The sequence below is a fragment of the Gouania willdenowi genome, chromosome 1 (assembly GCF_900634775.1).
Source record: "Gouania willdenowi chromosome 1, fGouWil2.1, whole genome shotgun sequence".
NCBI lineage: Eukaryota > Metazoa > Chordata > Actinopteri > Blenniiformes > Gobiesocidae > Gouania > Gouania willdenowi.
In genome coordinates, this window is record NC_041044.1 from 33,355,979 (window position 1) to 33,369,038 (window position 13,060).

Below are 13,060 nucleotides of genomic sequence, written 5' to 3' on the forward strand. Positions count from 1 at the left end.
TTATAACTAATGTTTTTATGTGCTTTACTGGAAACATAATGGAAGGATTTGCTGGAAAGATCTCTCAGTTTCAAAGCAAATGAGCACTTTGATGTTGTGTAACCGGTGACCCCTAAAAGGTACACGCATGGCGACTCAGTCTTCCTTCTATTTACGTCAATGGGTAAACACACACACACACACACACACATCGTGTGCCTTTCCAGTCATCCCCGTGGCACTGAGGGGGACTCCAGCCTATTTGCGAGCAGTCTGACGTTCATGTAAAAGCTCTTACAGCTGCTGTCAGCACCTCAACCTCACTGCTGTCACAGAACCCGTTCGATGCAGAAATAAACATAAGGTAAAAAGCAACGGCACATTAACTAAAGCATGATTAAGGTATCTGTACTGAGTAAATGTTCTGCAAGTAATATTAAAATCAGCCACAGTGAGAACCTGACAAATACTGCACCATTTAACACAAAAAGTGATACAATTTTAAATTATTCCATTAGCTAAACTTGCTATTTGGTTCTTCTAATGGCAGTTGACTTTAGTTTGATAGAAGTTATGAAATTCTTACATATGATCAAGATGATCAACTTTAATACTCCACAGAACGGAATTATTTTTTTTTATAAACACAAACTTCCTGAAGCAGCATCTCAATCAGAATATACTGTATGCTTAAACAGCCATGTGTTTTACTTCAACAAGCAGTTTATTAGCCAAAAAAACCAGAACAAGAGTGTGTGGCTAGCCAAAAACAATCTGGTATGGCAATCAGCTGTAAATGTTCAGCTGTGAATTTCCTATTTTCTCAGAAAAAAAAAGCTTCTTCTGCGTTTTCTCTGCTTCTTTTATGCTGACCTTTTCCTGGTTTTCTCATGGCATGTCACATTAAGTATTGATGAACTGCCATTTTTAGGTCTTTCCCAAGGATGTTTATTGGATTCATGTCCGGGCTCTGGGGGGGCCAACATTCACACACTTGGTTGTAATCTCTTTGTGCTGCGGGTTTTAACTGATCGTGTTGGAAGATTAATCAACGCCCTAGTCTAAGCTCCAAAGGACTCTGGAGAACATTTTTACTCATTTGGTGAATCTCATTGTACCCGTTTTGCAGATTCGTAACCCAATTCTTGCCGCAGAAAAATATCACAACGGCATGATGCTGCCACCACCATGCTTCACAACTCTGCCTCCTTTCTCAAGCAGGCTCGAAAGTTCTATTTTGGTTTCAATAGACTAGAAAATTTTTGTTTCCCCAACTCTGAGACTTCTTAAGGTGCCTCTAGTGAGGAGTGGCTTCCATGTTGCCACTCTACCATAAAGGCCTTAATAGTGAAGTGTGTTAGCAATGGTTGACCACATTCTGGATAGCTCTACTATCTATGCAAGGGAACACTGGAGCTCCGCCTTAGAGACCATTGGATGCTTGTTTACCTTTCTAACCAAAGCCCTTCTTCCTTGGTTACTAAGTTCAGCCACACTAGATCCAGGGAGGGTCCCGGTGGTTCCCAACGTCTTTGTTTGCGAACAAAAGCCCCCAGAGATCACAAACCTCCGCCAAGCGCCGAATATCCTCTTTGCCAGATATTCACAGTTATCTGGATCAGTGAGGATCACTGGTACATGGCACCATTATCATTCACACCTTTAGGGGCTTTTATGGATTATCTATCAACATTAATAACAATACAGTAGGTCTAAATGTATGACCCATTTTTTTTTTAAATATCACAATGAAATATGATTTCTATTTAGAAACCTACAACAATGTCTGAAAACCTATTATTACTGAATCATGGGCTGTTTTGTGTAGTTTGCTTTAAACAAAACTATGCTCAAATCAGTTTTAGAATCACTTTGTATTACAAAAAAATAAATGGAAAAGTAAAGGGGTATGAATACTTTCAGGTGGAACTGTAGAGTTAAAATGTATTTTACTAATCACTCTGCGTCACCCCTTCATCTACTATATCTTATTGTTCAACAAATACAGGCATTTTGACAATGAGCAAAAAGTGTAACTTTTCTTTTTCTTTTTTTCCTTCTCTTTGAAGCTGTCATTATTGCTTAGATATCACCAATGCTTGTATCAACCCGCACTGACACTGACAGAAATTCATACTTATGGCTTGCGATATTGTAAACTTACATCTGGGTCCAGCTCCTCTAATTCATCTTCTAACCGTTGTAGCTCTTCCTCAGACAGTTTCTTCAGCAGCTCGTCTTCGTCAACATCCCTGTAATTCTCCATCTTCTTCCTTATCACGGACATGGTGACTGCCCTGTCTGGACAGAAGAGTTAGCATTCTTTAACAACATTAAACACTCCTGTATTCAACTAATTCAAAATTCAGTCATTTGAATCACCAATCTGCAGAATCTTATTTTAGAAATATAGGTAAAATGGGAGATATTTTTACATTTTGACACCATATTTACGGCTGTATTCAAATAAACTGTGAGGAAAAATATTTAAAAACCATGTTTTTGAATTGAATATTGGATTTCTTTAAAGTGTATAAGAAAAATCAATTACCTGAATCAACCCTTCCAAATGTTCAACACGCTTTCCTCTGCAAAGTAAAAAAGAAAGAAAGTGTATTACTTTTACGATAAAATATTTGATAAACATAGTACAAATAACGATAGGGACCTGCCAATATATATATATATATATTTTTTTTTTTTTTCTGTTCATCTATTCAGTATCCTAACTGTGGTTAAATGTGAATATTGTCTTGTTTTCTTCAACAATGTCCAATAGGTGGTCAATGTTTCTTTTGTATTTATGTTTGTTTTTGAGTTCATTTTGTTCCTTGTCATGTCCTAAATTTGATGTTTCACTAGTTGTGGACCTGTTTTCTTCTCTATGTATATGTCATAAAACAAATACACAAATTTACAGAAAAAAATGGGGGAAAAGCAACTCATTCATGCGGCACAGAACTTTGGCATCACACAACCCACCTGGATTAAGCTCCAGTTCACAGGAAAAAACTGTTCAAATTAAACCACGCCCCTGCGGTCCTCTTGGAACACCTGGAACACCTGAAAGAAGCAAAAACACCACCTGAAGTGAGTAAATCCATAAAGAATCAGCATTAGGCGAAACAATTATAAACATGGTTATCTCGTCGTTTGATTTGTGTTCTCTTTTTTTTAAACATGTTTCATAATTATTCTAATGATAAGAGTATGTTTAACAAATGATGTGTTCACGTTCATCTATTAAACAAAAATATTTGTGTTTAACAATTACGACGAACATGAATATAAACTATAGGGATGCACCGAAATGAAAATTCTTGGCAAAAAAACCAAAACGTAAAGTTAGAAAACTGAGTCCGAAAAACCGAAATATCAAGAGAAATCAAATTATCATGCTAATCATTAGTATCGTTGCATTTATGGCTAGAAATGTGTACTAACCTCACTAAAATTAAAGCATTGTAATTGCAAACATTAATATTAATGTTTCAAAGAATAAATGACTTAAAATATATGAAAATATTTATTGAGCACTGACATTCCAACAATGTACAATGTAAAATGTTTTCATTTGACTCCACATTATATACATTAAATAATAATGCACAGGCCTATACTGACTGGGCTGCTGAAAGAAAGTCTGATTAAATATGTATTCTCATAGAAACACAAAGTTCCCGCATCCAAGTAGTGATCTTTATTACGAGGACCAAGTACAGTCACGATGAAGTGGAGAAGATCTGGGTAAAATGTGTGCTGACAGCCTCTAAAGCTGAATTTATGCTACAGTTTGGAGATTTTGGAGTCACTCATCAGGCTGCGGTGAGGGAGTCCATGTCGACACAGAGCTACAGTGTTGGTGTGTCACAGAAACGTTAATCGCACTTGAGAGTGAACTTTAAATTATTTTCACTTCGTGCTCCGTCTCAACCTCTGCTTGGAAGAGGCTTTCGTGCTCAGATGTAGTGAAATTCGACTGCTCTGCAGACATGTTGGCCTGTTTTCAGACACGCACGTGCTGACTACGGTGTTTGCTTGCATCATTACAACATCCTGTTTAGGTTGGGTTGTTTCAGTGAAAAAACCGTTATAAAAAATGCTGTCAGACCATATACAGTACACAATATTTTAGTGATTCACCAAAAATTCAGCCATCAAAAATTGCCGACTGAAAATGGCCCAAAATTGCGTTTTTGGCCAAGACCTAATATTCTGTACTATATAAGGTCTGACACCATCATACCAGATGACATAATAGTGACATTATGCTGGATATGGTGTTTTGTGAAGAATACTGGTTATTATTATGAAGATATACCTATCAAAAAAAGTGATGGTTAGATGTTGGGATAAAAGTGACTGCTGGCGCTGAGGACTATCCTTGACAAGTTAAGATAAAATCCATAAAAAATGCTAACTTTTGTGGCTTTTTCAAATGTTTTTCCGAAGCCTAAAGGAGCGTCAAAAAGCATGAGTGCAGCAGGTGTTAATCCTAATGGGCTCTTCGAATAAAAAGAGGCTAATAAGTTTTCTCACAGGGATAATATCTAATGTAAAAATAATCCTCCAACAAAGTCCTGTCCTTAATATTTCTATTTGCTTGACACTGGTTGTTGTTACATCCTTTAGCGTCACATCCTATTGAGGATCGTCTGCTGTACATCAGTGTCTGAGGTGAAGTGCGGGTCTGCTTTTCTGGAGCGTGCTTCACAGAGAGATAATCCCAGAGGTAAACTAAATATCCTGTCTGGATATATGCTCCTTTCCTTACAAACTGTCAGTGAGGATATATTGAATATCTGCTTTACAAATTAACTGTGCAATAGAACATTTACTACTTTACTTTAATGCGTTAATCCCAGGCGTATTAAAGCAGTGGGTTAGAAACTGACCTGCTGCGTATGATGTCTACATGACAGGACTAAGTACACCTTCAAAGGATGCAGGAGATATTTTCAAATCAGACCGAAGGCAAAACATAAACCAGTGGAAGTGCAAAAATGAATTAATTCAAAGAGCACAAATGAGCGCAAAGCCTTGCCTTTTTTATCTTTACGTACGACAGGTCAAGCGTGGCACTCTTTTGTTCTGCTTTCTCTGAGCTCCCAGACCAGAAAACCTTTTTTAAAAACACGGATGAAAAACTGGGCTGAAATCCAACTTAACGCTGCACGTCTACTGGAAGCTTAAGCTGACTTGCCTCTATGATATCAAACAGACTCCCTGTCTCTGTAACATTTCTACAAGCTTCTCCCTCATTGGAGGACATTCACTGGGAAGCAAATGAAAAACAATCCAGTTGACCTAAGCCAGTGGTTCCCAAACAGGAGTATGTGTACCCCTAGGGGTACAGAAGCATATTGCAGGGAGTACTCAGAAAAATGTAAGAATTAATTTAAAAATAATTGGGAAATGTTCCTAGTTCCTTTTTAGGCTTATTTTTGGGACAGATTCACCACAAACTAACAGTACTATTAATATGTTAAGGTTTCATTTTTAAAACAACTTTTTAAGTTTACATTGATCCATTAACATGTTTCGACTGTCAACTGCCAGTCTTCAGACTTGTCTGAATAACCAATAAACCAATAAATGAAACCTCAACTTATTATTCAAACAGAAGACAAAATAAATTTGTTTGGAATTATTAACAATACTATTCCTCAATAAAATAATATATTTTCTTGTAATTTAATGAAACAGGATTAATTTATGCAGTAGAGGCCATTTTATCTCACTTAAAGGTCCAGTATTATGCTATTTTTCACCCATCTTTAAATGGTAAATGGACTTGATTTTATATAGCGCTTTATCACCACACTGAAGCAGTCTCAAAGCGCTTTACATATCAGCTCATTCACCCAATCACTCTCACATTCACACAGCAGTGGGACAGGACTGCCATGCAAGGTGCTTGTCGACCACTGGGAGCAACTTAGGGTTCAGTGTCTTGCCCAAGGACACTTCGACACATAGTCAGGCACTGGGATCGAACCCCCAACCTCTCGATCAGAAGACGACCCACTACCACCTGAGCCAAGGTCACCCGTTAATTGTTCCAAGAACCACAACAATAAAGTATTTGAGGTTTATTTTCCCAAACTCGCCTGTTTTCTGGAGTTTTAGCCCTGTTAAAAATTATTTTCAGAGCGCTCCTAAAAACAGGCTGTTTTTGGGCATTCATGCACATGCACGCTACTTCAGCAGCAGCAGTAAATCATGAACACTCTTCCTTCTCCTTCTTACTCATCTGACTACAGGACTAGTCCATTTAAAACAGTCTGCACTGTATTTACGTCAGATATTTGTTTGGACCAGCAGAGGGCGCTGGTACCCTAGTGGTTGGTTGGCATGCAGCCAATCGAGCAGTGAAGAAGAGATGCTATGCTAGCAGACAGAGCTAATAGAAAAACGTGACTTTTACAGATATCCACGTAATATTACAGATATTCTTTTGGTGCTAAAGGGGTAAGTAATCATTTATGAACATGCTTAAGAGTAGAAGGCGGCCAAAAAGAAAGTAGTAGCAGATTCCGTCCGCCACCTCCACTTCTGGACGAGAAGGATAAATATATAGCTGCTGTTTAAAAAAAGTACTGCGATTCAATTTTCAGAGTATCGATGTGAACTGTGATTCCTATGAATCGATTTTTAACTGCCTTACGACTACTCGTTACATCCCTACTCTTCGGTTTATCTATATACTGGATTATCGATATACTGAACGTAAAGCTATTAACTGTAATATCAACCTGCCTTTGCTACGTTTGTTTTACCTGTGAGGTAGTTTGAGAGAGAGGAGCTCACATTCTCATAGGATAGGAGGAGCCAGGATTGTCAGAAGGAGGAGTTTCCACCTTATGACTCATAAGGGGGCAAAAATCCAACTCGTCCATTTGGAGCTGACTTTTTTTTTAAAAAATGTGGAATAGCAAGGCAGGGAGGAAACAGACATTTTTCAACTTTGGCCCTCTGAATGAGGCTAAAAGAATGTATACGACTGTAGCAAAACCATTATAAAGTGATTTTTTCACTATACTTCCCCTTTAACAGAGACAATAACTAGCTACATTTTACAAAGAAGATTATTGACTTACTTTTGAAGTAATCACATAAAAGCTGCATGGTATTTTATTCATTTGTTTTTTATTCCACCTAAAATTCCACTCATTGTTTTGAATTTGTAGATTCAGCCTTAGGGAACCAATGTTCGAGACCCAGTTAAGGGTTTAGGAGGGCCCGCTATTTCACAGCTGAAAAAGCATATGAAATTATGGAGAGGGTACTTATAATATGAAGAGGGTACAAATTATTTGACAAGCAAAGGGGGTACAAGGGACAAAAAAGACTTGGAACCACTGACCGAAGCCAATGATGACCCTGTAAAGTCATAAACATACGACTTACCACCGGGCCCTCCAAATCAGGCCTGTACGGTCCTCAGGCCTCTAAGAATAGCTGCATGAATGTGGGATCATTAATCAATGGAGATGTGCATAAAACTATGGACTTTACGACTTCACTGCTTACAAAAGAAAGAGTCTTGAATTATCATGCATTTTAACTGGTACACAAGGAACACAGTATGTCACACATACAGTTGATAAATCTGAATCTACGACTCAGCGACTCCTGCAGTGGCGTGTGAGCAGAGACATGCTATAACAGGACTTTCTTCTCTAAATCTTCAATGTTGATATGAAACATAAACTCTGGTAAGGCTAAGAGTTTTTCAGCCATGAGATACACACACGTTTCTGTAAAAGCTGATACTCACTCTTAGAAAGGCCAAGACCTCTAATAGCCAATAAATTTGCACATTTAACAGACAGAGGAGCCTGTAGACAGCACCGACTTTATAATGCTTCCTGCTAAACGCTTTCAAACGTGAACATTTTATTTATCTTTATGGAAATTTTGGTCCAAAAACCATTGATGTCTTCTTGACAACCTCCATATGGTTGACGGTTGAATATTACCAGAAAAATCCAATGGGTTTTTCCTCAAAATGGCAGATATACGATATAAATCCCAATTTTTTTTTTACTCAATAGAGTCTTACCAGAAAGACAATCAATTTATTAACAAACATCTGCACAATATGAGCCACTTCAGTCTTTTTCTCCTCAGGGACAGCACGTGTGAGCGACTTCTATAGTGTGGCTTCTTTAGGTCTGGGTCAGGACGCACTCAGAAATCCAAAATAAAAATATATCGAAATAGGCCATATTGTAATTTTCTATATTGCCAAAATAGAAATGTCAATATATTTTGAATCTTCATATATTGCCCAGCTCTAATCTAAAGGTTGCAGTATGTAATGGAGGGCTCGCAGCACAGTCGCTGTCTCAGGTCTGACTTTAAGACATTTGCACATTCTGCAGAGATCATAATGTCACTTGGTTATCAATCCGTATCACTTCATTCTAGAAGAAATTATAGAAATAACTACATTTTAAGTGTAATAAAAGTGAAATAGAAAAACATGTAAATAATCATGTAAAATGACAATGATTGCAATTGCATTATTGGTTCAAACATGCAATCTCATTTCAAGCAAATGATATAATAGACTGCTGGAACGCCTAAATAATGTATTTAAATGAAAGAGTCACCAAATCACAGCAGGACAGTTTTTGCATCTTTGCAAAAAAGTGAAAACATTTTAATGATATTCAAAAACTAACCATGCCTATTTCTGTAGCACTTGCATAACAACAGACGATAAAAGTAGGGTGTCACTGTTAAGTAAAGTGTTTCATTTGTCATTTTATAAAGTGTGAAAGCTGGAAAAGATGTAAGAATTTGAAAGTATATTTCAATCGACTTTTTGAACTATCGACAATATCAGCCTAAATTAGCAGTTTTAAAATCTATTGTAATTTAATAGACGATAATGTCGGCACGTTATCGGTATCAGCCGATATTAGCTTTAAAATTAAGTATCAGACCACAGGCATCCTGTTACTATAATTAACCAATAAAATGACAGGCTTCGCTTCCATGATCAGATCTTAAACTGTGTTGAAAATTGCTAACTAACGTACTACTAAGTCTCACGTCAAAATGATATGTAGTGCGTTCACATCAGATAGTATGGAAATATTGAGTATGCGAGAAATACACAAATGTATACCATATCGGGACATTTTTTAAGTATGCACAGTGGGCACACTACTCATACTCAACCGCCCCATCATGCATTGCAAGAGCAACGTAAAACCGTCCTAGTACCGGCTTCACTTCAAGCTAAATAGCAACAGCCCTTTTTCTAAATAAAATCATCTTGTCTTCCGTAGTTTTTTTTTAACACTTTTGTAAAAAGGGCTCTTGTTTTGAAGTTAACCGTAAAGTTTTGTCAGTAGCACATTGGCACGTCTCCGAAAATCTTCAAAATATCTGCATGAAATTGTATGGATCAAATGACCACATGTTGATTTACACACCTTTTTGCGGTGACATCAGCCATCCGGGACACTTGACCGTAGCAACGCCCGCCATCTTTTTAAGAGGGGTATGCTTTTGCTTGACAACAGCTATTTACGCTATTTACTGCGGACAACACAAAGGTTTTACTCAATGTCTTACGAATATTTCAATGTCTTACGAATATTTCAGCAGAAATCCCCGGTGTCCCCGTACGCCAGTCCGCCCTTGCCTGTTACCATGCGTTAAGATTAATGGCACGACTCACGCGAATGCCAACAACCGACATGCTCTGTTCAGAACTCTATTCCGATTTGTTAAGTGATGTAAAGAATGTCAAGAATGATGGCAAAAATCATATTCATAAAGCATCATAGATAGGCGTTAACCCGGCATGAAAGCCCTCAAGTTAGGTCTAGCCCTAGCTAGCTAACTAGCCATAGACATTTCAGTCATTACTGAATAAATTACAATTTAAATGTATGCTAATTAATAAAATGTCATAAATTCAGCCAGGAAGAAATTAGATCCCCAAAATACACAACCTATCATTAACAAAATGTCTACTGCAAACATACAATCACTTTGATTTTGGGCTCCATGTAGTTCAGTCATCATTCGTTCACCTCAGTGCTTGGATCCATAATTTCCGTTTCGGGCCTTTTTCTGTTGGTATTCTGTAAAATGATATATTTTCGTTCAGCCAGGCGTGGTTATGACAGCCAAATACTACGCAGGATTTGGGCATTCTACAATAAAAATCTGCCAGACTGCAAGATCTCTACCGTTTTGTCAGCGGTCAATGGCGGTTGTCAAGCAAAAGCATACCCTTCTTGAAATGGCGGCGCTCGTTGCGAGGTCAAGTGCTGACGTCACGTGAAAAGGTGTATTCTACTAGGTCACTTTCTTGCTTAAAATGTTTTCAGAACTTTCACAGGTGGCCAATTAACAGGTATATTTAGCCTCTGTGTGCTTCAGGTTTTTGTCGTTGTTGGTTCAAAAAGCATCTGGGGAAACTTGGAAGTATACCTCAGTAAAAAAAGGTCTTCATCGTAATCCTCCTAACCAGTATAGACAGTATATCCCAGATAGTACGGAGTATGCTACTCAGCCATAGACATCATATATGATGGCTCATCGCCTGTGGAGAGGCGTGAGTGACTAAGCACCGCCATCTTGTGTGGGGGGGCAGATTGCAGGAGTGCTTGTACATCAACGGAGGAAAACAACAATAAAGTAAATTATTCTCTGAATTTAACAATTTCCAAATGGTTTGATTTACTTTTTGTGTGAAGCTTGGAAAATACTATTTTAAAAAACCACTCAAACACAACATTTAAGTAGGTAATAAGTGTTTAAAGTATGATACGCTGCCTGCAAGTATCTTTATTTTATTTAAAAACTGAAAAATTGTTATAAATAAATGTGACGTGTTTTGCAAATTATGATGTGACATCATTTTCAGCTTTATTTGCATTTTCCAGCAGGCCAACATGATAAAGAATAGGCCGAATAATTCTGTATATTAATTCCACTAAGAACTAGATTATCTCTGCACCAGATCATGTTGAGGAAAAATATCAGTATCGGCCTGACGGGTTTAAAATATCGGCATATAATCCAATATCGTGCATTTCTAAAAATTTGCTCCAACATCGTTTCATAGATTGTTGTAAAATGTGCTTAAAAGACGTGGACTTGCATTATGTGGACATGAGTTGTTAATAGATACACATTCAGATTTGATTTTTTACACTAAAAAATTAAACAGAAATACAAAAAAATGTAAATAAAGTAAATTAAAATTTCATTTATTCATTTATTTAAATTAAATTAATCAACACTTAAAATAAAAACTTAGGAATTAAATGATTAAAATAGCATGGCATGCCCTATGTTTGCTCTTTATTTATATATATATATATATAGATATATATATATACATATACAAAAAATATTTGGGAAAAATAGTTATTTACCTGTGATAAAGTTATGGCTTGATCTGGTCCGATTCATATTTGGCCCTCAGGTAACATCTTATTAAATTATTATACACTATCTGTGAACACTGCTGTTATCTTCTGGAAAGTCAAGCCTGGAGTAGTTTGGTATGTAAACTAATAAAAGCCTCTTTCAAGCTGCCCCGTTGTAGTGTTGTAACCACATATGTGGCCCTGTGGCAGTAGTTTGACTTCCATTAATCTTCCTACCTCCTCCGGGGCTATTATAGCCGCTCGTTCCGCAGGGTGACAGCCACGAATACTTTGACCAGATCTGGCTTCTTCACAGCAGCCAGCTCCCTCTATGCCAGCTCTGCTTCACTGTCCGACAACAAGAAGCCGTGGAATGAGACTCAAAGTGTTCTACAGGAGCCGGTCCATGAGCTCCAGTCCACCGGAACAAAGCAGCTTTGAGCCCCGCAGCAGAGCTTCCTCCTCCCGCCGCCTGTGCGGTCCGTCCGTGGGTCAGCAGAGTTTCATCTCCCGTAAAGGGCAAAGTAAACTTATGAAGGAGACCCTCCCCCTACACACACACTGCCCTGTCACTCCAATGACGTCACAGCTACGTTACACAGTCAGTCAGGTCCCATTATAATTACTCATTAATATTAATATAATAAATAATTAATACTAATTAACTGATTTAAATACATGTTCGTACACTGCCAACTATAAAAAAAATAAATAAAAAAGTCCCAAAATAACCTAAATAAAAAAAAAAAAAACATGAGAAATTCTTATTCTCAATAAATTACGATAAGAGGAAAATAAGATGTGGGGGTGGGACCCATCAATTAAACTTAACTGCATTTCAAAAATTATTTTTATCTCTATTGATTGAAAATATTTTACAAATACATCTTTTATAATGAACCTCACAATAATGGCCATATTTAACATGAAAAAAAAAAAAATCTCAATATGACTATTATGTTTACTTCAAGAAAAACGTGGAAACACTTTTACTGTAAATCCAACTTACCTTACTGTGACGCCTGTACATTTTTTTTGTTTTTATTACTGTATACATTCTTGTTCTATTAAATTGTAAGCCTGAGGATTTTGTCTATAAAGTTGAAGGAAAAAGGTCCCCAAAAAGAGCCCTTTTGAGCTGTGAAATGATCTTACTGTACCTCCAACATCTAGTTTGTCTCCTACATGATTGTATACAGCCTGGCTAAAATGAAATAAAATAAAACCTCTACCAGGACATTCTGACCTGATCTATAATAGGGCTAACGCACGCTTCACTTCCACGTTTGAGTGAAGACCGTGAAAGAACTTCTGGTTCCTAACCTACTGTATTATGACAAATGACTATAGTTTCCAAATTAATCTCACACAACAGCAGCGGACGTTTTATAACATTTGCATAAGCTGCTGACGTTTCGCTGATAGTTTTTTCCCGTTATTCAGAGTTGCTCGTTTATGTTTAGCTTCATTTCCTCCTCGGGGTCCTCGGAAGATGAGTTGATCGCTTTCTTGCTCCCAACACCAGGACGAGGGGCAGGAAGGGAGTAATTATTCCATTAAAAAAAAAACATGGACAGCTCCACTGACGCCCCTTGTGCATTTGATCGTTCCTTCATGTCAGGATTAAGGTTTTCCACTCTTTTTTTGTAGCTCATCCTCTTGTGGGAAGATAAAAATAT

General features: G+C 37.4%; 1 protein-coding gene across 3 annotated transcripts in view; it reads right to left on the minus strand.

Annotated features, from left to right (window-relative positions):
• The window catches only part of tmod1 (tropomodulin 1), a 29,455-nt gene extending 17,541 nt beyond the window's left edge, over nt 1-11,914 (minus strand). The window contains exons 1-4 of one of the 3 annotated variants that reach the window (XM_028443347.1): nt 11,619-11,914; nt 2,962-3,042; nt 2,531-2,567; nt 2,144-2,280 (exon numbers count right to left, since the gene is read on the minus strand). In XM_028443347.1, coding sequence (XP_028299148.1) covers nt 2,144-2,266 — 123 coding nt within the window. In that variant the 5' untranslated portion in view covers nt 2,267-2,280; nt 2,531-2,567; nt 2,962-3,042; nt 11,619-11,914. Of the gene's footprint in view, nt 1-2,143; nt 2,281-2,530; nt 2,568-2,961; nt 3,043-11,387; nt 11,591-11,618 lie in introns of those variants that run through there. The other 2 variants (XM_028443354.1, XM_028443356.1) reach the window with 2 other exon arrangements.
• Between the last annotated feature and the right edge of the window lie 1,146 nt (nt 11,915-13,060).